Genomic DNA, 27,162 nt, shown 5'->3' with positions numbered 1-27,162 from the left:
TACTTGTATTTCAAATTTTTTGCAATATCAGAGCTTCCAATATTGGGTTATATGAGTTTATGTGTCCCACACCCCTCCAACCAGGCATTAGTCTGCACGTTTTGAGTGTAGGATTAGTCACAATATCTATCAATTTAACCACTTTTGCAGTGAAATATTTTTTCACAATCATCCATTTCATAAATGGGAGCAAATAGAGATGTGGAAAAACATAGTTGTGTTTTGTTCTACCACGGGTAGGGGTATCTCAAAAAACTAAATCCACGTTGATGATTTATAGAGGTCTAGCCACTGACTGTAACCTTGGACTGTAGGGAAAGGTTTCCTCTGGCAGTAAAGGGGAGTTCACATTGATAGCCGACAATAAACGATATCAAAGTTCACTAGCGTTCTGAAAAACTAGGGCAACAGTGACTGTTGGCTGGCTGGCTGCGCTCTCTCTCAGTAGATAAAAACAAGTGGCCATTATAATAGGCAGGAGAGGGCTCAGTCGTACGGATAAGAATAACACACTACACTTTCCAGCAGCCGGAAGGACAATTTATGCGTCAACATGTTTAGCAGATCATTATTACAGATCCGACTGCGTGCCTGTACACAGGAGAATAGGAACGGGATTAAAACAGTGACAACGACATTAACCTGCATTGGTGACGGGCGGCGCGATGCCTATACCACTACCACTGTCGTGGGGGACAACAATAAACAGAAAACTATGGATGATTTGGATGGGCCTAGTTTTCTCAGGTCTTTATATTGGCTTTTCGGGAAAGGGTATTTTCAGACAACACATCAAATGCAAGTAAGTAACGTTACTGTACAGTGTTATTACAGTGCATTGTGAAACCTACCTGCTAGTGTTATACTACACTGGTTGCGTATTATTATGCCTAATCTCCTAGTCCATGGGCCAGGGGTTCGGTCCGGCTGATTTGGGGTGGCGTGACGATATTTCATAGTGATTTTCTTGAAGCTCTATGTCCCCAGAGTTAGAAAATGTGTGATAGCAGAGTAGCAATGGCAGCTTTGTCTGTGTAATAACACTTGCTTTCATCCCTCCCTCCATCCCATACATTTTTCCAATAGGGATTTTACCCTTTGACAAACAATGTACACAGTATACAACAAGTTATTTGTCACATATACAGTTTAATCATATATAATTGGAAAGCTTAGATTCACAGCTATCCATTAGGCATATTTTCGGGAATGTTCAGGTCAACAGACTTTGACCTTTGACCTCTAGGGTACATATCAGATTTACCTGTATAAATTGCTTTAAAAACGAAACCCTGATACATTAAACATTTTGTTTGACAAGTGGTTCTGAAAGGTCATGAAATTACCTTTCAAATTATATATAATAAAACCAACTTCGAAAGCACCACCTACAACTATTGTTCAAAAATAGCCCATATTGTGCAATTAAATGACAGTAGAATGTTGGAAGTTTAGCCATAGAATTCCATGTAGTGGGGCAGCTATGTTTATGGATTGTAACTTTAGTGATAGAAGCACAAGATTGCACCCACACAGCTAGAATAGGGTTTTAAAAATATTTGTAGAGACAGGGCCATCACAGGATTCATGCATTAATCCCATCACCATACCTGTATGAAATATAATTGTAGAATGCCCAATAATATCATAAATGTTCACAGTGATGTAGAATACACAGCCAAATGAGCCAGGTGTGCCAGATATATAAAGATGTTAAATTATTCAAAAAATTGTTGTAAGAATGTGCCCAAGATGGTCCCCAAATCACTGATTTCTGAAGATGTTTTAATCCTTAATTGCAATATTTCATGGGATTTCACATGTATATATCAATTTGACATGTTTGAAGATGAAGTATTGCAATTAAGGATTTAAAAAAATACTCAGCCATGAACACACAAACCCCATAAGTGAAAACATTTTTTTAAATACATTTTTGCAAATTTAATGAAAATGAAATACAGAAATATCTGATTCACATAAGTATTCACACCCCTGAGACAATGCATGTTTGAATCACCTCTGGCAGCGATTACAGCTGTGAGTTTTCTGAGTAAATCTCTTAAGCGTTGCACACCTGGATTGTACAATATTTCCAAATTGTTCTTAAAAAAATTATTCAAGCTCTTTCAAGTTGGTTGTTGATCATTGCTAGACAGACATTTTCAAGTCTTGCCATATATTTTCAAGCTGATTGAAGTCACAACTGTAACTAGGCCACTCAGGAACATTCAATGTTGTCTTGGTAAGCAACTCCAGTGTATATTTGGCCTTGTGTTTTAGGTTATTGTCCTGCTGAAAGTTGAATTTGTCTCCCAGTGTATGTTAGAAACCAGACTGAACCAGGTTTTCCTTTAGGATTTTGCCTGTGGTTCGCTCTATTCTGTTTCTTTTTATCCTAAAAAACTCCCTAGTCCTTGCCGATGACAAGTATACTCATAACATGATGCAGCCACCACCATGCTTGAAAATATGACTAATGGTACTCAGTGATGTGTTGTGTTGGATTTGCTCCAAACATAACACTTTGTATTCTGGACATAAAGTACATTTCTTTACCACATTCTTTGCAGTTTTACTTTAGTGCCTTATTGCAAACAGGATGCATGTTTTGGAATATTTTTTTTTCTGTACAGGCTTCCTTCTTTTCACTCTGTCATTTAGGTTAGTATTGTGGAGTAACTACAATGTTGTTGATCCATCCTCAGTTTTCTCCTATCACAGCCATTAAACTCTGTAATGGTTTTAAAGTCCCCATTGGCCTCATGGTGAAATTCCTAAGCGGTTTCCTTCCTCTCCGGCAACTGAGTTAGGAAGGACGCCGTTATCTTTGTAGTGACTGGGTGTATTGATACACCATCCAAAGTGTAATTAATAACTTCACCATGCTCAAAGGGATATTCAATGTCTTCTTCCAATAGGTGCCCTTCTTTGCGAGGCATTGGAAAACCTCCCTGGTCTTTGTGGTTGAGTCTGTGTTTGAAATTCACTGCTCGACTGAGTGACCTTACAGATAATTGTATGTGTGGGGTACAGAGAAAAGGTAGTCATTCAAAAACTCATGTTAAACACTATTATTGCACACAGAGTGAGTCAATGCAACTTATTATGTGACTTGTTAAGCACATTTTTACTCCTGAACGTATTTAGGCTTGCCATAACAAAGGGGTTGAATACTTACAGTGCCTTTCAAAAGTATTCATCCCCCTTGGTGTTTTTCCTATTTTGTTGCATTATAACCTGTCATTTAAATTGATTTTTATTTGGATTTCATGTAATGGACATACACAAAATAGTCCAAATTGGTGAAGTGAAATGAAAAAAATAACTTGTTTCATAAAATTCTAAAAAATAAATAACGGAAAAGTGGTGCGTGCATATGTATTCACCCCCTTTGCTATGAAGCCCCTAAATAAGATCTGGTGCAACCAATTACCTTCAGAAGTCACATAATTAGTTAAATAAAGTCCACCTGTGTGCAATCTAAGTGTCACATGATCTGTCACATGATCTCAGTATATATACACCTGTTCTGAAAGGCCCCAGAGTCTGCAACACCACTAAGCAAGGGGTACCACCAAGCAAGCGGCACCATGAAGACCAAGGAGCTCTCCAAACAGGTCAGGGACAAAGTTGTGGAGAAGTACAAATAAGGGTTGGGTTATAAAAAAGATCTAAAACTTTGAACATCCCATGGAGCACCATTAAATCCATTATTAAAAAATTGAAAGAATATGGCACCACAACAAACCTGCCAAGAGAGGGCCGCCCACCAAAACTCATGGACAAGGCAAGGAGGGCATTAATCAGAGGCAACAAAGAGATCAAAGATAACCCTGAAGGAGCTGCAAAGCTCCACAGCGGAGATTGGAGTATCTTTCCATAGGACCACTTTAAGCCATACACAGAGCTGGGCTTTACGGAAGAGTGGCCAGAAAAAAAGCCATTGCTTAAAGAAAGAAAGAAGCAAACACGTTTGGTGTTCGCCAAAAGCCATGTGGGAGACTCCCCAAACATATGGAAGAAGGTACTCTGGTTAGATGAGACTAAAATTGAGCTTTTTGGCCATCAAGGAAAATGCTATGTCTGGCGCAAACCCAACACCTTTCATCACCCCGAGAACACCATCCCCACAGTGAAGCATGGTGGTGGCAGCATCATGCTGTGGGGATGTTTTTCATTGGCAGGGACTGGGAAACTGGTCAGAATTGAAGGAATGATGGATGGCGCTAAATACAGGGAAATTCAGTCTTCCAGAGATTTGAGACTGGGATGGAGGTTCACCTTCCAGCAGGACAATGACCCTAAGCATACTGCTAAAGCAACACTTGAGTGGTTTAAGGGGAAACATTTATATGTCTTGGAATGGCCTAGTCAAATTCAGACCTCAATCCAATTGAGAATCTGTGGTATGACTTAAAGATTGCTGTACACCAGCGGAACCCTTCCAACTTGAAGGAACTGGAGCAGTTTTGCCTTGAAGAATGGGCAAATATCAGAGTGGCTAGATGTGCCAAGCTTAGAGAGACACACCCCAAGAGACTTGCAGCTGTAATTGCTGCAAAAGGTGGCTCTACAAAGTGTTGACTTTGGGGCGGTGAATAGTTATGCACGCTCAAGTTTTCAGTTTTTTTGTCTTATTTCTTGTTTGTTTCACAATAAAAAATATTTTGCATCTTCAAAGTGGTAGGCATGTTGTGTAAATCAAATGATACAAACCCCCCCAAAAATCAATTTTAATTCCAGGTTGTAAGGCAACAAAATAGGAAAAATTCCAAGGGGGGTGAATACTTTCGCAAGCCACTGTATTGACTCAAGACATTTCAGCTTTTCATTTTTTATTAATTTGTAAACATTTCTAAAAACATAATTCCACTTTGTCATTATTGGGTATTGTGTGTAGGCCAGTGACAAAACATCTACATTTAATCCATTTTAAATTCAGGCTGTAACACAACAAAATGTGGAAAAAGTCAAGGGGTGTGAATACCTTCTGAAGGTATTGTATCACATTATTCCTGCCCCACTGTAGAAAGACATGCATGGGATTCCTGACTAAATTAATGGCATGTTTAGACCAGTTTGAACTCTCTGAGCTGCATTTCTTGCCAGGTAAACATCATAATAAAAGTATCACGATGTGACCAAGACCTCTATTGGACAAAACAATGTGCAGTTATACTTTTTTCAACCTATTATCCTCACATTGTGGACTATTATGTGCCATGCATGCACTCTTTTATCAAAACCATTCCATAAAATTGTTTTGCAATTATGCTCTTCTCCCCTCTCCCCCAGATTGAACACAGCAAGATCTATGGCCCTCTGTGGAAGTCAAAGTACGGGCCCTTGGTGATAGTGAACGTGGCCAGTGCTGAACTGATTGAGCAGGTTTTGAGACAGGAGGGCCGCCACCCCACCCGTACGGACATGCCCCACTGGAGGAGTTACCGCGAGCTGAGGAACCACGCCTATGGGCCCCTCACAGAGTGAGTAGACAGTGGAAACCCAGTCCCAGGCCCTGTCATTGTAGTCTGATCCCAGATCTGTTTGTGCTGCCGTGCCAACTCCTATGGTCATGACAAGGGCCATACACTCTTAGAAAAAAAGGTGCTATCTAGAACCTAAAGGTTATTTGGCTGTCCCCCAGGAGAATCCTTTGAAGAACCTTTTTTGGTTCCAGGTAGAATGCTTTTGGTTTCAGGTAGAAACCTTTTGGGTTCCATGTAGAACACTTTCCACAGAGGTTCTACCTGGAACCAAAAAAGGGTCCTACCTGGAACCAAAAAGGGTTCTCCTATGGGGACAGCAGAAGAACCCTTTTGGAACTCTTTTTTTTTAAGAGTGTAGGAGTTGGCTATACAGTACAATCTAGGATCAGGCTACTGTCATTGCACAGCCAGGATATTTATTATTTATTATTTTAGTATTTTATTAGAATCCCATAAAGCTTCAGCAACTCTTCCTGGGGTCCAAACAAAACATAAAACATGACATAATACATAAGATCAATAGACACAAGTACATCACAAGGACAGAACTACATTCATTTAAAATAAGTATACATGCTTTCATACATTTATGCCTTCATATTCATGTGATTCATAGACACTACTGAATGCAAGTGCAACACACAAAAATGAAAATGGAAATGCAATAACAAGGAGATTCGTTGCAAATAGGCTGACACTTTTTCCTCATCAACACACAATACCCCATAATGACAAAGTGAAAACAGTTTTTTTTTAAAATTTACTTAAGTATTCAGACCCTTTGCTATGAGACTCGAAATTGAGCTCAGGTGCATTGTGTTTCCTTTGATTATCCTTGAGATGTTTCTACAACTTGATTGGAGTCCACCTGTGGTAAATTCATTTGATTGGACATGATTTGGAAAGGCACACACCTGTCTAAATAAGGTCCCACAGTTGACAGTGCATGTCAGAGCAAAAACCAAGCCATGAGGTCGAAGGAATTGTCCGTAGAGCTCTGAGATGTATTGTGTTGAGGCACAGATCTGGGGAAGGGTACCAAAAAATGCCTGCAGTGTTGAAGGTCCTCATGAACACAGTGGCCTCCATAATTCTTAAATGGAAGAAGTTTGGAACCACCAAGACTCTTCCTACAGCTGGACACCCGGCCAAACTGCACAATCGTTGGAGAAGGGCCTTGGTCAGGGAGGTAACCAAGAACCCGATGGTCACTCTGACAGAGCTCCAGAGATCCTCTGTGGAGATGGGAGAACCTTCCAGAGGAACAACCATCTCTGCAACACTCCACCAATCAGGCCTTTATGGTAGAGTGGGCAGACGGAAGCAACTCCTCAGTAAAAGGCACATGACAGCCCGCTTGGAGTTTGCCAAAAGGCACCTAAAGACTCTCAGACCATGAGAAACAAGATTCTCTGATCTGATGAAACCAATAATTAACTCTTTGGCCTGAATGCCAAATGTCACGTCTGGCGGAAACCTGGCACCATCCCTACGGTGAAGCATGGTGGTGGCAGCATCATGGGATGTTTTTCAGTGGCAGGGACTGGGAGACTAGTCAGGATTGAGGGGAAGATGAACGGAGCAAAGTACAGAGAGATCCTTGATGAAAACCTGCTCCAGGTACACAGGACCTCAGACTGGGCGAAGGTTCACCTTCCAACAGGACAATGACCCTAAGCACACAGTCAAGACAACGCAGGAGTGGCTTCGGGACAAGTCTCTGAATGTCCTTGAGTGGCCCAGCCAGAGCCCAGACTTGAACCCGATCGAACATCTCTGGAGAGACCTGAAAATATCTGTGCAGTGATGCTCCCCACCTAACCTGACAGAGCTTGAGAGGATCTGCAGAGAACAATGGGAGAAACTCCCCAAATACAGGTGTGGCAAGCTTGTAGCGTCATACCCAATAAGACTCAAAGCTGTAATTACTGCCAAAGTTGCTTCAACAAGGTACTTAGTAAAGGGTCTGAATACTGATGTAAATGTGATGTTTCAGTTTTTTATTTTCAATACATTTGCAAACATTTCTAAAAACCTGTTTTCGCTTTGTCATTATGGGGTATTGTGTGTAGATTGATGAGGGGAAAAAACATTTTAACACATGGAGGCCACTGTGTTCATCGGGACCTTCAATGCTGCAGAAATTATTTGGTACAATTCCCCAGATCTGTGCCTCGACACAATCATGTCTCGGAGCTCTACGGACAATTCCTTCGACCTCATGGCTTGGTTTTTGCTCTGACATGCACTGTCAACTGTGGGACCTTATATAGACAGGTGTGTGCCTTTCCAAATCATGTCCAATCAAATGAATTTACCACAGGTGGACTCCAATCAAGTTGTAGAAACATCTCAAGGATAATCAAAGGAAACAGGATGCACCTGAGCTCAATTTCGAGTCTCATAGCAAAGGGTCTGAATACTTATGTAAATATAGCATACAGAGCACAACTGAAGTCCTTACTCTACTGAGGCTTTGCTTACAATTGCGTTCTCTAAGCAGGCCCTGATATCCTAATGCCAAGGGCACACCTTATCTTGAACTTTAAAACACCAGGTGTGCTCAGGAGGGAGATGCTACAAGCTATTTAGGTCAGAGGCGTTGTGCTGTTTTACTTGTATGTAGTTATGTAGTTATTCCTGTGTTGCTTGTTCCAACAGCACACTGAAATATCAGTGTAGTAATAGGCACATGCCCAAGACATTTCACAAGAATTTGACAAGCACAAACACTTGAACCATGGGCTGCATACAGACCAAGAGCCTAGATGAGCCAGACTGTACATGAAACAAAAAACCTAGGACATAAAACCTCAGCATGATCCATCATGTCATGCGTTAACCAGTGTTGTACTAGCAAAGGATTGTGGTGCAAAGGATTGTGGTGCAGCTGGGAGCTAGGTTAAAGAGATTATCCACTACTTTTGAATACTTTTAGCCAGTAGTTCTGAAAGTAGCGCTCACAAGCCAAAAGTGGTCCCCGAAGAATTGTGTACTACATCACATATGTGCAGATATGTGCACCATGTCATTGCGCTCTCTCCCGCTTTGCTGTGTGTGCATCTTGCTAGTTGCCACTCAAATGGCGAGGGGCTGAAGCTCATTGGCTAGAACTCGAATCGCTAGGGGGCTGGCCCACGTGGGACCAAATTTAAGGAAAATGGCGCAGCACTGCTTCCAGAAAAACAGTTGCTTTCAAACTAGGGGTTTTGTGGATAATTGAGGTAAAATAGTAATTCTGCTCATAGATTATGCATGTACGAACTGCACATTGACACATCCAGCCCAAATCGATTGTGTCACTTTTTGCACACAATAATATGGCAGTGGCACATGACACTACGTCACAAAAAGTTGGCAAAATGTGTGGGTTTTCAGTGAATTTATCTAAATCACAAAGCTCATCTGCATTTCCTGTGGTGGGGGGAAATTATCAGCAACAAAAGAGTGATCAAATTAAGATCCTACATCTGTACATAACAAGTTGGCTAAAGTAGAAATTTTAGATTAAATGGAAATGGAGCTCAGTTAGAATGGAAAACAGCATACATGAGAGGGTCTGTCTGCCTATGGGTGTTTTGCATGTTCTCTTTGAAACAGTTCTTCTTTGTTTCAAAGTATTATACAGTACCTCTCTTCTCCATATTAAAGCATGATTCTGTGTGTGTCTATACTACAGGATGGGTGCTCAGTGGCAGCGAATCAGGAGTATCCTGAACCCGCGGATGCTGAAGCCCAAACATGTCTCAGCCTACACCAATGCCATCAATGACGTGGTCACAGACTTCATAGACAAGGTGGCCTGGCTGAGGGAGACCAAGGGAGATGGGGTCATGGTGAACGATCTGGCTGGAGAACTCTACAAGTTCGCCTTTGAAGGTAAACAGAGGACATGACTGTCTGTAATACTTTTCTAGTCCCCCTCAGATTCAAATCTGAACCTCTAAGCCAGTTCCACAGCTTTGAAAAAAATTATTCCGTTCTAATCAGGGACCTGGGACACCAAGTGGGTGCAATTAATTACCCGGTAGAACAGAAAAACAGAACTAGTCCAGACCTCGTAGGGTAAGATTTGAATACACCTGGTCTAGTCATTAGAAAGGAAAATCTTAGAACAATCGAGGAACTGATATCTGCTTCATAAATTATAAAAAGCTGTCCTCCTTTTCATGATCTTATAGTTATGTAAGGACGCTACGTCCTGGTACAGATGCAAGTGTTTCTGTGTCTTTGGTATCTCTTTTCTGTGAATTGGGAGAAGCGTGTGAATGTGAAAGGACAAGGTGCATTGTGAGGGTTGTGACGGCTATATCTGTTAGAGAGCGATGACCTTGAAGTAATTGCACAGTGATCTTTAGCCTTGGAAGTTGAGTAGATACTGAGTAGATGATCGTTTGACTACCTTGATAGGTAGGCAATTCTTATTATAATTTTGAAGGACAGCCTATTCATTTGGTCAAGGGCAGCAGTGACGGAAAATGTGTAACTGAATGTTCTAGATCACATGTCAAACTCATTCCACGGAGGGTATTTCTTCTCCTCCCTTGTACTTGATTGATGAATTAAGGTAATTATGAAATAATTCATGAAATAATTAGTAAAGAACTCCCCTCACCTGGTTGTCTAGGTCTTAATTGATTCTAGGCCCTCCAAGGAATGAGTTTGACACCCCTGTTCTTGATACATCCTATGGTCTTTGCTCGCATATAACGATTGTATGATGTGACATCATCACCGTCATACACACTGTAAGCTGCCATCCTGATGCTGTAGTGTACCCTTTAACCTCACATAATGCCATCATACTCATGAAATGGTCATAAAGAAACAAACAAGTAATTCATAGGTTATAACTGTGTAATTACCATTTTACCATGCACTTTCTAAGTAAATACCTGCTACTTTCTCTACTGGCATTGAATGTGATGCCTTTGGATATCAATAAAGTATAAATCTATCTAATCTATATACAATGAAATAAACTGATACCATTGTTTCTCTCTGTCCTCAGGGATCTGTTCTGTGCTGTTTGAGACCCGTATGGGCTGTCTGAATGAGGAGGTTCCTGAAGAGACCCAGAAGTTCATTGTCTCAGTAGGAGAGATGTTTCGCCTCTCCCCCATCATCATTCTCTTCCCCAAGTCCACCTGGCCCTACCTCCCCTTCTGGAAACATTTTGTGGCTGTCTGGGATCACCTCTTCAAAGTTGGTGAGTGATCCAGCCTTGAAATCCAGAATGAATCATGCTCTGTTTCACAATAACAATTATGAGAAGAGATGATATTATACTTTATTGTCTGCTTTCTTGCGCAGAAATTATATCACGTATAAATTTTTTTTTAAAAAGGTACACAGTAAAACTTCACGTGACATAACACATCATCACATAGCCATGAACGTAAGTAACCTCTACTGCAAGAAAGCAAGTGAGGGGCGGGATGTAAGGTATATTTGGAGGGCACTCATTTACTCGTTTCGCATGTGAAACATGCAAATGGTACAATGTGTTAATGTTGTTGATGTTATGTTATCATCAACAACAACAACATACACATTGCACGTTTCCGATGTTGGCACTACAGTGACCATACGTACATACATGACTGTAAGTCGCTTTGGACAAAAGCGTCTGCTAAATGGCATATTATATTATTATTATTATTATACCCCAACCAGAAGCCATGGATTACTGTAAGGGTTGGTGTGAGGTGTGACCCAGGTGCGGTGCAGGATAGATAGTAAGCAGAGATGGTGAAACAAGGATCTTTACTGGTGGTCCCAAAGCCAGGATACAAAGCAACAGACTTAACACGATGAAAGAAAGGTGGAGCAAATAAGTCTCCAAAAACAGGCTGACAGCCAAAATACGAATTAGTAACTATGACTGAAATAATAAAGAAACAGGGAGAACACTTCTCGAGTACCTGTACATACTTCTCCGATCAGACACTGATTAGTACTGCTGAGCATAGAGAAGCTAGCAGAGAAAACTGAGCAAGGGAACACAGAGAAGTGAGGGCATAAATACACAGGTGAACAGGTAGACACAGGTGACACCAATAGGATTATGATTAGTCCAGACTGTGAGAAGGAGGTGCCTAAGGTAGTTGGAGGATGACACCTAGTGGGTCGCTCCGGAACTGCGACCCCCTCCTGTAACAGATTACAGGCAACATCCGCACTAAGCTAAAGACTAGAGCTGTCAATTTCAAGGAGCGGGACACTAATCCGGATGCTTATAAGAAATCCCGCTACGACCTCCGACGAGCCATCAACAAGGAAAAGCATCAATACAGGACTAAGATCGAATCCTACTACGCCTGTGGCAGGGCTTGCAAACTATCACGGATTACAAAGGGAATCCCAGCTGCGAGCTGCCCCGCCACGCGAGCCTACCAGACATGCTAAATACCTTCTATGTTCGCTTCAAGGCAAGCAACACTGAACCATGCATGAGAGCACAAGCTGTTCCGGACGACTGTGATCTCGCTCCCTGTAGCCGATGTGAGTAAGACCTTTAAACAGGCCGCTCAGGGGTGTGTGCTTATTCCCCTCCTGGACTCCCTGTTCACCCATGACTGTGTGGCCGCGCACAACTCCCAACACCATTATCAAGTTTGCTGACGACACAATGGTGGTAGGACTGATCACTGACAACGATGAGGCAGCCTATAGGGAGGAGGTCAGAGACCTGGCAGTGTGGTGCCAAGACAACAAACTGTTCCTCAACGTCAGCAAGACCAAGGAGCTGATCGTGGACTACAGGCAATGGAGGGGCGAGCATGCCCCCATCCACGTCGATGGGGCTGTAGTGGAGCGGGTTGAGAGCTTCAAGTTCCTCAGTGTCCACATCACTAAGGAATTAACATGGTCCACACACCAACACAGTTGTGAAGAGGGCAGGACAGCGCCTCTTCCCCCTCAGGAGGCTGAACATTTTTTACATGGGCCCTCAGATCCTCAGAAGATTCTACAGCTGCACCATTGAGAGCATCTTGACTGGCTGCCTCAGCGCTTGGTAGGACAACTGCAAGGCACCCGACCATAAGGCGCTACATAGGGTGGTGAGTACGGCCCAGTACATCACGGGTGCCATCCAGGACCTCTATACCAGGCGGTGTCAGAGGGAGGCCCAAACAATTGTCAAAGACTCCAGCCAACCAAGCCATAGACTGTTCTCTCTGCTACCACACAGCAAGCGATAGCAGTGCACTGACTCTGGAACCAACAGGACCCTGAACAGCATTATACCGCAAAGCCATAAGACTGCTAAACAAGACTGCTAAATAGCTTATCAAATGGCTACCCGCTGCTGCTACTGTCTATTACAGTGGGGGGGAAAAGTATTTAGTCAGCCACCAATTGTGCAAGTTCTCCCACTTAAAAAGATGAGAGACGCCTGTAATTTTCATCATAGGTACACGTCAACTATGACAGACAAAATGAGAAGAAAAAAACCCAGAAAATCACATTGTAGGATTTTTTATGAATTTATTTGCAAATTATGGTGGAAAATAAGTACTTGGTCAATAACAAAAGTTTCTCAATACTTTGTTATATACCCTTTGTTGGCAATGACACAGGCCAAACGTTTTCTGTAAGTCTTCACAAGGTTTTCACACACTGTTGCTGGTATTTTGGCCCATTCCTCCATGCAGATCTCCTCTAGAGCAGTGATGATTTGGGGCTGTCACTGGGCAACACGGACTTTCAACTCCCTCCAAAGATTTTCTATGGAGTTGAGATCTGGAGACTGGCTAGGCCACTCCAGGACTTTGAAATGCTTCTTACGAAGCCACTCCTTCGTTGCCCGGGCGGTGTGTTTGGGATCATTGTCATGCTGAAAGACCCAGCCACGTTTCATCTTCAATGCCCTTGCTGATGGAAGGAGGTTTTCACTCAAAATCTCACGATACCTGGCCCCATTCATTCTTTCCTTTACACGGATCAGTCGTCCTGGTCCCTTTGCAGAAAAACAGCCCCAAAGCATGATTTTTCCACCCCCATGCTTCACAGTAGGTATGGTGTTCTTTGGATGCAACTCAGCATTCTTTGTCCTCCAAACACAACGAGTTGAGTTTTTACCAAAAAGTTATATTTTGGTTTCATCTGACCATATGACATTCTCCCAATCCTCTTCTGGATCATCCAAATGCACTCTAGCAAACTTCAGACAGGCCTGGACATGTACTGGCTTAAGCATGGGGACACGTCTGGCACTGCAGGATTTGAGTCCCTGGCGGCGTAGTGTGCTACTGATGGTAGGCTTTGTTACTTTGGTCCCAGCTCTCTGCAGGTCATTCACTAGGTCCCCCCATGTGGTTCTGGGATTTTTGCTCACCGTTCTTGTGATCATTTTGACCCCACGGGGTGAGATCTTGTGTGGAGCCCCAGATCGAGGGAGATTATCAGTGGTCTTGTATGTCTTCCATTTCCTAATAATTGCTCCCACAGTTGATTTCTTCAAACCAAGCTGCTTACCTATTGCAGATTCAGTCTTCCCAGCCTGGTGCAGGTCTACAATTTTGTTTCTGGTGTCCTTTGACAGCTCTTTGGTCTTGGCCATAGTGGAGTTTGGAGTGTGACTGTTTGAAGTTGTGGACAGGTGTCTTTTATACTGATAACAAGTTCAAACAGGTTCCATTAATACAGGTAACGAGTGGAGGACAGAGGAGCCTCTTAAAGAAGAAGTTACAGGTCTGTGAGAGCCAGAAATCTTGCTTGTTTGTAGGTGACCAAATACTTATTTTCCACCATAATTTGCAAATAAATTCATAAAAAATCCTACAATGTGATTTTCTGGAAGAAAAAAATCTCAATTTGTCTGTCATAGTTGACGTATACCTATGATGAAAATTACAGGCCTCTCTCATCTTTTTAAGTGGGAGAACTTGCACAATTGGTGGCTGACTAAATACTTTTTTTCCCCACTGTATCTATCCTGTTGCCTAGTCAGTTTAACCCTACCTACAGTTGAAGTCGGAAGTTTACGTACACTTTAGCCAAATACATTTAAACTCAGTTTTTCACAATTTCTGACATTTAATCCTAGAAAAAAATATGTTTTAGGTCAGTTAGGATCACCACTTTATTTTAAGAATATGAAATGTCAGAATAATACTAGAGATAATTATTTATTTCAGCTTTTATTTCTTTCATCACATTCCCAGTGGGTCAGAAGTTTACATACACTCAATTAGTATTTGGTAGCATTTCCTTTAAATTGTTTAACTTGGGTCAAACATTTCGGGTAGCCTTCCACAAGCTTCCCACAATAAGTTGGGTGAATTTTGGCCCATTCCTCCTGACAGAGCTGATGTAACTGAGTCAGGTTTGTAGGCCTCCTTGCTCGCACACGCTTTTTAAGTTCTGCCCACACATTTTCTATAGGATTGAGGTCAGGGCTTTGTGATGGCCACTCCAATACCTTGACTTTGTTGTCCTTAAGCCATTTTGCCACAACTTTGGAAGTATGCTTGGGGTCATTGTCCATTTGGAAGACCCATTTGCGACCAAGCTTTAACTTCCTGACTGATGTCTTGAGATGTTGCTTCAATAGAATTTTCCTTCCTCATGATGCCATCTATTTTGTGAAGTGCACCAGTCCCTCCTGCAGCAAAGCACCCCCACTGCATGATCCTGCCACCCCCGTGCTTCACGGTTGGGATGGTGTTTTTCGGCTTGCAACACCCCCTTTTTCCTCCAAACATAACGATGGTCATTATGGCCAAACAGTTCTATTTTTGTTTCATCAGACCAGAGGACATTTCTCAAAAAAGTACGATCTTTGTCCACATGTGCAATTGCAAACCGTAGTCTGGCTTTTTTATGGTGGTTTTGGAGCAGTGGCTTCTTCCTTGCTGAGCGGCCTTTCAGGTTATGTCGATATAGGACTCGTTTTACTGTGGATATAGATACTTTTGTACCTGTTTCCTCCAGCATCTTCACAAGGGTCCTTTGCTGTTGTTCTGGGATTGATTTGTACTTTTCGGACCAAAGTACGTTAATCTCTAGGAGACAGAACGCATCTCCTCCCTGAGCGGTATGACGGCTGCGTGGTCCCATGGTGTTTATACTTGCGTACTATTGTTTGTACAGATGAACATGGTACCTTCAGGCATTTGGAAATGGCTCCCAAGGATGAACCAGACTTGTGGAGGTCTACAATTTTTTTTATGAGGTCTTGGCTGATTTCTTTTTTGATTTTCCCATGATGTCAAGCAAAGAGGCACTGAGTTTGAAGGTAGGCCTTGAAATACATCCACAGATACACCTCCAATTGACTCAAATGATGTCAATTAGCCTATCAGAAGCTTCTAAAGCCATGACATCATTTTCTGGAATTTTCCAAGCTGTTTAAAGGCACAGTCAACTTAGTGTATGTAAACATCTGACCCACTGGAATTGTGATACAGTGAATTATAAGTGAAATAATCTGTCTGTAAACAATTGTTGGAAAAATTACTTGTGTCATGCACAAAGTAGATGTCCTAACCGACTTGCCAAAACTATAGTTTGTTAACAAGAAATTTGTGGAGTGGTTGAAAAATGAGTTTTAATGACTCCAACCTAAGTGTAAGTAGACTTCCGACATAGCTACCTCAATTACCTCGTACCCCTGCACATCGACTCGATACTGGTACTCCCTGTACATAGCCATGTTATTTTTACTCGTTATTCACTGTATTTATTCCTTGTGTCTCTATTTAAAAATATGTACATGCTTTTGTAAACAAGGTGTAGACTAACAGTGAAATGCTCACTTTCAGTTATTTGAAAAGGAAATAATCTCCCAAATGTCACTATTTCTAAAACAAGCCATAGAAAGTTGGTTGCAATTTCAATTTAATCCTCCAGAAACGACAGAACAAATAATGCAACAAATATTGTGGTTAAATTCAAATATACTAATTGACAAAAAACCTTTATTTTTTGACAGAATGTTTAAAAAAGGTATAATCTTCGTAAATGATATCATCGGTAGGACTGGTGGAGTTATGTCGCACATGCAGCTAACAAAAACATATGGAAATGTCTGCTCTACCCAAAATTACAACCAAATAATTGCAGCCTTACCGCAAAAGTGGAAGAGGAAAGTTGAAGGGGGAGAAAGTAAGGAACTTGTCTGTCGGCCTTGCATTAAAGAACATAATTGGTTAAGGAAAACTGTGATAAATAAAAAAGTATATCAGTTTCACTTAAGGACCAAAGGATTGACAGCCGTCCCATATAGATTGCAAAATAGTTGGGAAGAGATCTTTGACGTACCAATCCCATGGCATAGTGTTTATGAACTGACACGCAAAACGACACCGGATTCAAAAATTAGAATCTTTCAATTTAAATTATTATATAAAATTCTTGCTACCAATATAATGTTATTTATATGGGGGATACAATCTTCCCAGCTCTGCAGATTTTGCTGTGAAGAGATAGAATCATTAGATCATTTGTTTTGGTTCTGTCCATTTGTAGCTTGTTTTTGGACACAGGTCCAGGAATGGCTAAAGGATTGCAATATTTACCTGGAACTAACCTTGCAGATAGCATTACTGGGTGATCTGAAAAGTCATAGTCAATCAATCAATAATATAATAATACTTTTAGCAAAAATGTTTATTTTTAATTCACAATCTGTAGAAGCAATGAGAATAGAAAGGTTCAGAACTTTTGTAAAACATCACAGTATGGTTGAAATATATATGGCAAATAGAAATCCTATATGGATGGTGTTAAGAGATAGATGGGAGGTATTGAATAGAGTTGAAGGATGGGACTAATAACAAATAACAACAAATAATAACAAAGATAGCTAATAATGTAAGCATACTGTGTCCATAATAAGTATATAGGTTGTATGTTGGGAGCTTTTGGGAAAGAGCACAGTTAGAAAGATATGGCATTTAGAAGCAAACCGGATGGACATCATGAAAATGATCGGAGAGGTTGAGAGTAGAAGAAGTTCAGGAGCAAAAAAATAAATATATATATATATATATATATATATATATATATATATATATATATATATATATATATATATATATATATATATATGGATATAGAATTATTGTAAAATTAACTCTGTCCATAAGGTGTAGATAGTAATTATAGACCGGAAGTAGAGGCCTGGGCGTTGTTGTTCACTAATTTACTCCAAGTAGGGAAAGGATGGTGGGGTTGAAAAGTAATAAAGGGGAATATATAAAAAATAAAAAAAACATGGGGGATTGGAAGTGATGCAGACAATTACATTGATAGAAGATACAATCTATCTGCAATATTAAGCTGATCCATCCCCCCCCCCAAAAAAAAAAAAAAAATGAAACAAAATAGAAATAAAGAAAGAAAAAAACAGTGAAATGCTTACTTAATGGTCCTTTTTCAACAATGCAGAGTTAAAGATATAAATATATAACATTTGATTTAATTTCTCATGTGAAAGGAGTGAGTGCCCCCACATACCCTACAATACTACGTCTCCTTTAGTTTCAGCAGAGGTTTCTAAAGTTCATGGCTGTGTTTCAGCTCTAAGCAAATCAAACAGGTTCACTGCTCGTGGCTAGAGACATGCCCCACTAAGCAAAGTTCACGCTGATAATCCTTGCCTTGTTGGGTTGAGCTCAGGGTGCGCTATAGGCTACATTGTAGAATATCGCCATCTAGTGGCAGATATCATACATGAGCAAAAATAAAATCCCATCATGAGTCAGGTCCATAGCAAGGATGAATTTCAAAAGTCTTTCCTCGATTATTTGCATCCTCTCCTTGCCTCCTCCTCAGAACATCAGAGGGAAGTGAGGGAGGAGAAGACTATGCAATGCTATCCTCGCTCTTCTTTGATGTTTTGAGAAGAAGGCGAGGATGTCACACTCTCTTGCTTAGCCAGTACTACTTTCTCCTGATTCAGCTCATACTGAGGCTTGAACACAGGACATCTCACTTGCAAACACCTGTACCCGCCCTCCTGAAGCGTCTTACCCAGTTGCGCCACTGAAAAGCAAGCTATTCTGCAGAGCAAGTGGGACACTTCAGGCTGAGGAGTGAGTTTCACAGATCCCTATCTGCTACACAAGGAATTGAGAAAAGACTTGAGATTCACCCTAAGTATCTATATTGTCTTTGTGCTGGTTGCTGTGTCCTCTGACCTCTGCCCTCTCCCCATGCAGCTGAGGAGCAGGTGCGTCAGAAGATGGAGGAGATCCAGGAGAGGGTGCGCCTGGGCCAGCCGGTGCAGGGAGAGTACCTCACACACCTCCTGGTCAGTGAACAGATGTCTGTCACTGAGATACTGGGCTCCATCACTGAGCTACTGCTGGCTGGGGTCGACACGGTGAGGATAAGGGGTGTGTGTGTGTGTATGTGTGTGTGTCTTAAAATACCAGTGAGGAGCTGTTTCACAGAAGGGTGGAAACAGGTGGAGAATGGGGTGATGGCCAGGTGGGGGTATGTTTTTTTTTCTTAATTTCAGCCATTTTAGATTGTGATTTGTTGAGTGAACATTTGCAACATAACCACATTAGCTACCTACGTCATGTACAGTTACAACAGCAGCATAACAGTATCAGTACAATATTATTAGCTTACAACCTATTCCTATTGTAATTGTTTTTGTATGCTCCAGACGTCCAACACCATCTCGTGGTCTCTGTACCACATGGCCCTGGAGCCAGAGATCCAGGAGAAGCTGTACCAGGAAGTGAACAGTGTCTGCCCGGGGGACAAGGTGCCTACTAGTGATGACATCGCCAGAATGCCCTGGCTTAAGACTGTTGTCAGGGAGACACTACGGTACGTTAATAGTAATCTGTCATCCCCACTCAGGTCATTTCAGTAAATTCACTCATTAATAAAGTGAATAATGGGTTATTAAAGTTATTATATTCATAATGAATTCTTCATAATTAATTATAATGAGTTGTTAAATTAATTCTACATCACTGTGCCTATGTGTAATTTTTTAGAAATTATTTATTTATTGTTAATTAGTCAAATGGAGCCAATCCCTTCCTCTCTCGAAGCTGTACCACATAGAGCTATATTTTAGCATGAACTCTGCAGTCGAAACGAACTCCACTGTAGCGAACTCTTACGCCTGCGCATGCGCACGCTCTCTCACCACCATGTGTGCAAACACACTTCCTCTCTACCCCTAGTGACTGTCTTGTATACTCCCTCCCCAGGATGTACCCAGTAGTACCAGGAAATGCCCGCATCAATGTGGAAAACGAGATAGTTGTGGGGGACCACCTCTTCCCCAGAAATGTGAGTTTTACATTTGTGATCTTGTACTGTTGGAAATGGTTGCTATTGGTGAACTTAATTATTTTCATCCTGTATGTAGAGGAGATCCGATCACACTTGTATATTCAGTTTTATCCAGAGATATACATGTAGTTTCACCATTCAATATTTGATTTAGTTAAAATCCAGGGTAGAGTTTTGGTTTGTCAATATCGCTCATACCAAACAGTTATACAGTATAACATTACCACAGATCAGAGTTAGAGAGCGGCTGTGTTTGACTGTTCTCCCTCTCTTCTGTCCTCTCCCTCCATCACCGCTCTCTCCTCCTTTCTTTCCATCTCTCTGTTCCAGACCCTGTTCCACCTGTGTCACTATGCCGTGTCCTATGACCAGACAGTGTTCCCGGAGCCCCATGCCTTCCTTCCAGAGCGCTGGCTCCGTGGGGGCCGGGGGGAAGACAAGAAGAACCAGCACCCCTTCGGCTCAGTGCCCTTCGGTTTCGGAGTCCGGGCCTGCCTGGGCAGGAGGGTGGCCGAGCTGGAGATGTACCTCATCCTCTCAAGGGTAAAAATTCCAGGCCTGCTCTGTACTGTTATAGCATCAGCTACCCCTACAGCAGCTACCCTTCATTAAACAGCATTATTCTGTTGTTATGTAGAACTGTAATAGTAACTTGGGATGCAGACCACATGGTACAAAGCAAGCTTTTCTGCTTCTGGTAATGGTCAGGCAACTGTGTGATAGAACAGGGGTCAATACAGCATCCTCTGTCTATAATACATTTCCTACAACAATTTTCATATTTCATTTGACAGTGACTCTAGAGGGTTGAGAGGTTAAAGCTACGGTAGGTTATACAAGTTTAACCTACTGTTTAGCCCCAACCCCAGGACATTGAGTAAGTTAGTTAGTTAGTGTTGCTCTAGTCTGTAGTAACAGTCTTAAATAATCTGGTTCAACTGGTTGTGGTGTTCCTCTGTTAGCTTTGGCATTGGAAGAAAAACATGACAGACCAGATCTCCACCTTTGGTCTGATTCATCCCTCTGTTAGCTTTGTCATTGGAAGGAAAACATGACAGACCAGACCATCACCTTTGGTCTGATTCATCCCATCTTCATACATGGTGATACCATAAATCTGTCTGTCGGCATGGAAATGTAATCATTAACTTAACTCGGATTGTTGGAAGGAGTTGTACTTTCAAACCTCCAGCCTTTAAGATCCTGTATAGTGTTCTAATATTTTTTATTGATTCAGAGATTTTACAGTTTAATAATAGGATAGAGCAATGACTTTCACATTATCTATTTACTGTAAATGTTTAAACTGTCACGACACATTGTGATAAAACATTGCCATTAATTTACCCACTAGGAGAGATATGAACTAGGTTCTAGGTTATTGTGCAATTCATGAGTTTTTATTTTTGTTCCTTTTATCTATTATGTCAGTATATCTCTTTCCATTGAACATGTGGATAGCTGATATTCTCTCAGATTAGGACAATAACATACTAATGTCAACATGTTTTCCTCTCTCTGTCCTCCCAGTTGATAAAACACTATGAAATACGCGCAGATCCTGCCGGAGCCACAGTCAAGCCAATCACAAGAACCCTTCTTGTCCCTGCTACCCCAATCAACCTGCAGTTTATTGATAGGACAGTCCAGTAGCAAGAGGAACCAATGGCAGCAGAAGGAGTTTCCCTATGAAACACATTAGTATCAAAGATTGTCTATTATATTGACAAAATAGTCAAGTGACCGCTGTAACAATGGAAATACATGTCCTCAAAGATGGAAGGCAGGCGGGAGGAGGCGAGATCAGGTGGGAACATTCTAGCCAATGAGAGGGCAGATACGCATGTGAACAGCAGGCTAAAGAGATAGATAGAGGACTCATCTTTGTATCTGTGCTATTATAGCGTCTGTGACAGGATGGGCAGCGTCATTGAGGCTATCGCCATTTTAAAGTAGTCCATTTTCTTCTTCATTGATTGCTCCATCTTCAGTGGCTGAATTCCCACCCAATTGACTACTTTAAAATGGTGGAAGCCCTCAATGGCAATGTCCATGCTAAAGCGTGTTATATCCATGATGAGTTCTCTATCTATTTCTATGACAACAGGCACAACTCAAAGTTGCCGAAATGCCACGTGCATCCACTGATATCAGTGCATTCGTAACAACCTAACCATTAAGAAACTTCTATTCAAGCAAATAAGCCTCACATAGCAAATTAGCAATTTTTTGTTGACCAAATTAGACACTCTCATTGGTCTCTATACAGAAATTCCTCATTTTGTGTGCTTATTTTCGTGGACAGATTTTGGGCGGAGTAAAACTCTCGCTTCTCCTCTTCCTCTCTGTTAGTATGCACACCGTGTAAGTCTTCATGTCACCAAGCACTTGTTAATGGACAAGTCACTAAGTGTACTACTTTACCTCATTTAACTTTCCCATGCCTTAATAAATGACCCACAAATGTGTAACATCATGACCACAACACAGCGAGACCACAGTAAGACCCTGTTGTTGACGGTGTGTTGTCATTATTTTAACATTTATTTGTTTCGTTTAATTTAGCAACAACTGTCTTGCTCCAGTTGAGGCTATTTGTTATTTGTCGCTAATAAACACTGTGTAATTTGTATGTTCTTTTTAAAAGTTATGTGATTTTAAAATGTATTTTATGTTATATGACAATGCACATAATATTATAGATGTATAATTACCTACAAAGTTATGTTGTTGATGTTACAATTTTCAGTATTGAAGACCAATAGAAAAAGTATGGGCTTTAATTGAAGATATATTTCATTTAAAAAATAGAAAAAATATAAATGAATGTAACAATAAAATTGCCTTATAAACTCAGACATTTTTGTGATGTATTGGTGTACTTTTCACAGAGGTCCCTCTTGAGGACATTCTCTAGTATTACACTGATTTATAAGACAGTTTGCACTTTGCCCAATGAAAGCTGGGCTAAGTCCCAAATGGCACCCTATCCCCTAGTGCACTGATTTTGACCTGGGCCCATAGGGGATAGGGTGCCATTTGGGATGCAGAGTTTTAGCCGCAACACTACTAGAGATGCTACTGCGGAATAACAGCTGGTACTGCTGGGAATCTTCAATTATGAGGTTCCGCAATTCCACAGTTCCACTATTTGTTTTACTAATTTACTCACCAATCTGTAACAGTATGATATTACACTGTTGTTACACTGGCATAAAGCTACTGTAATATAAAGTGCCACAGAAAAGGGTTGTGACTAGAGAGAGTACAGCTACGACCGGAAGTTACTTTTCATAGCAGGTTAGGAGAGCATTTTAGCTAACCCTAACCCTTTTCCTAACCTTAACCTAAGTCTCCTAACCTGCCACGTTAATTATCCTAACCTGCTACGAAAAAGTCACTTCCGTCGTAGCTGTACTCCCTTTAGTCAGAACCACAGAAAAGGTTAGATTTTCTCCACCAGATGGTAAGACTAGATACGTCTTAGGTATACTGAAGAGTCTTTTATCACAAAATATATTTAGTAAAAGTCCTGTTATTCATGTTTCCCAAGTATTCAATTCAATTCAAATAACTTTTATTTCATGAGAGGGTACTTCCTGTGCGGTGACGGGTTGATACATACAAGACACTTAACAACATAGCAAAATAGAACACAAAAACATTAACAGTATAATAGATTAGATTAGAAGTAATCTATGCAATCACGGGCTATATATACACATATAAAACATATAAAAAACGAGAAGCTGCTCTCTTAGACTTGTATGACAGATCTACAGTATATCTGCGTCCAGAGGGTATGGTACTGGTCATGGAGTGTGTGCGTAATGTCCAAGGCTATTTGTTCCCCCTTCTTCCTCACTTGTTTTTTTTTTATAGATGTCACTAAGGGGTTTCTGGCTTTCTGCAATGACCTTCCCACTGATTTTTATTACAATGGGTTCTAACAAGTGTTCCATAGAGCACCAAACCACTGCACAATATTAAAAGCTAGGATGGATTCTATAAAGTATTTATAAAATGCTTGGAGGATGGATTGGTGTACATTACACTTCCTACATTTCTGTAAAAAGATCAGCCGTTGTTGAGATTTAGAGTGAATCTGTTCAGTGTTCCTTTTGAAGGAGAGCTTGTTGTGAATGATGGTTCCTAGGTATTTATAGTGCTCCACTCACTCAATAATCTGTCTGTTAATCTCCCCTTCAAAGAGCATAGTTTGAAGTGCATCCTCATCCCTAGATAACCATCACGCCAAATGGTGCAGTTTCTGTCCTCATTTGAATATCATAAAGGAATAAAAGAAAGGTGTTGGCATGAAATTGCAATATAAAACATGGGACCTTTACACTTTATGACATTATTTGGAGTTAATTGTGACTTAAAATGCATTTGACAAATCAGTGTTGTGGATTTAGAGCGAGGTCATTTGAAGTCACTCAATGATAAGCGTAATAAGGAATATCACTATCAGATCTATTTGCTTATTTTAGTTACCATAGATGCAGCTATTCAGTTGGCACAAAATGATGTTTAGAAAACAACCGATGTTTGAAACTGATAACCCTTTTGAAAGTGGTTCCATATTGAACTTGCAGGCTCAATTTCCTTTTCACATTACAGGTTTTAACATAGCCTATATCTGAGACAGTGCTAGAAGGGTCCTATGGTCAGAATTTCATAGAAGCAATTGAAGTCTTTCAGTGACATAGTGCCATAGTGAATTAGATTACTGAGTACAGGTCCTTGTATGGGTTGTTGTTTTCAATGGCCCAGGGTTCCCCTCTCTCTCTCTCTCTCTCTCTCTCTCTCTCTCAATTCAATTTTTTCAATTTAAGGGCTTTATTGGCATGGGAAACGTGTGTTAACATTGCCAAAGCAAGTGAAGTAGATAGTAAACAAAAGTGAAATAAACAATAAATATTAACAGTAAACATTACACTCAGAAGTTTCAAAAGAATAAAGACATTTCAAATGTCATATTATGTATATATACAGTGTTGTAACAATGTGCAAATAGTTAATGTACAAATGGGAAAATAAATAAACATAAATATGGGTTGTATTTACAATGGTGTTTGTTCTTCACTGGTTGCCCTTTTCTTGTGGCAACAGGTCACAAATCTTGCAGCTGTGATGGCACACTGTGGTTTTTCACCCAGTAGATAAGGGAGTTTATCAAAATTGGGTTTGTTTTCTAATTCTTTGTGGATCGCTGTAATCTGAGGGAAATATGTGTCTCTAATATGGTCATACATTTGGCAGGAGGTTAGGAAGTGCAGCTCAGTTTCCACCTCATTTTGTGGGCAGTGTGAACATAGCCTGTCTTCTCTTGAGAGCCAGGTCTGCCTACGGCGGCCTTTCTCAATAGCAAGGCTATGCTCACTGAGTCGGTACATAGTCAAAGCTTTCCTTAAGTTTGGGTCAGTCACAGTGGTCAGGTATTCTGCCACTGTGTACTCTCTGTTTAGGGCCAAATAGCATTCTAGTTTGCTCTGTTTTTTTGTTTGTTCTTTCCAATGTGTCAAGTAATTCTCTTTTTGTTTTCTCATGATTTGGTTGGGTCTAATTGTGTTGTTGTTGTTGTTGTTGTTGTTGTCCTGGGGTTGTGTGGGGTCTGTTTGTGTTTGTGAATAGAGCCCCAGGACAAGCTTACTTAGGGGACTCTTCTCCAAGTTCATCTCTCTGTAGGTGATGGCTTTGTTATGGAAGGTTTGGGAATCGCTTCCTTTTAAGTGGTTATAGAATTTAACGGCTCTTTTCTGGATTTTGATAATTAGCGGGTTTTGGCCTAATTCTGCTCTGCATGCATTATTTGGTGTTTTACGTTGTACACGGAGGATGTTTTTGCAGAATTCTGCATGCAGAGTCTCAATTTGGTGTTTGTCCCATTTTGTGAATTCTTGGTTGGTGAGCGGACCCCAGACCTCACAACCATAAAGGGCAATGGGTTCTATTACTGATTCAAGTATTTTTAGCCAGATCCTAATTGGTATGTCAAATGTTATGTTCCTTTTGATGGCATAGCAGGCCCTTCTTGCCTTGTCTCTCAGATCGTTCACAGCTTTGTGGAAGTTACCTGTGGCGCTGATGTTTAGGCTGAGGTATGTATAGTTTTTTGTGTGCTCTAGGGCAACGGTGTCTAGATGGAATTTGTATTTGTGGTCCTGGCAACTGGACCTTTTTTGGAACACCATTATTTTTGTCTTACTGAGATTTACTGTCAGGGCCCAGGTCTGACAGAATCTGTGCAGAAGATCTAGGTGCTGCTGTAGGCCCTCCTTGGTTGGTGACAGAAGCACCAGATCATCAGCAAACAGAAGACATTTGACTTCAGATTCTAGTAGAGTGAGGCCAGGTGCTGCAGACTGTTCTAGTGCCCTCGCCAATTCGTTGATATATATGTTGAAGAGGGTGGGGCTTAAACTGCATCCCTGTCTCACCCCACGGCCCTGTGGAAAGAAATGTGTGTGTTTTTTTTAACCAATTTTAACCACACACTTGTTGTTTGTGTACATGGATTTTATAATGTCGTATGTTTTTCCCCCAACCCCACTTTCCATCAATTTGTATAGCAGACCCTCATGCCAAATTGAGTCAAAAGCTTTTTTTAAATCAACAAAGCATGAGAAGACTTTGCCTTTGTTTTGGTTTGTTTGTTTGTCAATTAGGGTGTGCAGGGTGAATACGTGGTCTGTCGTACGGTAATTTGGTAAAAAGCCAATTTGACATTTGCTCAGTACATTGTTTTCACTGAGGAAATGAACTAGTCTGCTGTTAATGATAATGCAGAGGATTTTCCCAAGGTTGCTGTTGACGCATATCCCACGGTAGTTATTGGGGTCAAATTAAGATCCTACACCTGTGTGTGTGGAAATCAGGAAATACACGAAAACGTTTTTGTGTGAACAATTGTTTTTTTCAGTCACTTATCTCTTATCTCCATGAGAAACAAAACAAAAATGCATAATAACAAAACCCTAGAAATGCATGATAACTTGTCCAAAAATGTCCCAGTTAAAAGTGCCAGAACATATGGAAGTTGTCCAATTCATGAGGTCATCAAAAAACAAGAAGGACCAAAGGCACTCTTCATATAATTAAAATGCCTTCATTTTTACGGTATTTTTAATGTAACAAAGATGTAAAAAAAAACAATGCGTTTCAGCAGCATGGACTTCGGCAGGGAGTAGACTAACGAAGTTACGAGTTACGAATTATGAATTCACATCAAGCCAACTACTGCCACAGTTTAATCAATTAAATTGGCAGACAAATAATTTGATAAGAAAATGATGAGAGATAAATGTTCTCTAAACTTTGTGTCATAAGGTAGGCCTAGCCTACCCTATTTTGCGTGAGCAAACACTACTGTTAGGCTACTATCCACCAATGGGACTCA

The 27,162-nt window shown here is 40.9% G+C and overlaps 1 protein-coding gene across 1 annotated transcript; it reads left to right on the top strand.

Moving 5' to 3' along the window:
• The first annotated feature begins 401 nt into the window (after positions 1–401).
• On the top strand, positions 402–22,616 carry LOC311143730 (sterol 26-hydroxylase, mitochondrial-like). Its single transcript, XM_084179605.1, has 9 exons — positions 402–802; positions 5,299–5,489; positions 9,172–9,371; positions 10,504–10,701; positions 18,662–18,825; positions 19,117–19,283; positions 19,676–19,757; positions 20,091–20,303; positions 21,291–22,616. Exons 1-9 carry the CDS (start codon positions 554–556, stop codon positions 21,411–21,413), a joined length of 1,587 nt encoding a protein of 528 aa, XP_084035731.1. The 5' UTR covers positions 402–553; the 3' UTR covers positions 21,414–22,616.
• Positions 22,617–27,162: the final 4,546 nt, after the last annotated feature.

Source organism: Coregonus lavaretus (assembly GCF_964263955.1).
Source record: "Coregonus lavaretus genome assembly, chromosome: 16".
In the NCBI taxonomy this organism is placed as follows: domain Eukaryota; kingdom Metazoa; phylum Chordata; class Actinopteri; order Salmoniformes; family Salmonidae; genus Coregonus; species Coregonus lavaretus.
Note: the sequence above shows the minus strand (reverse complement) of the source record. Positions and strands in the feature narration are given on the sequence as shown.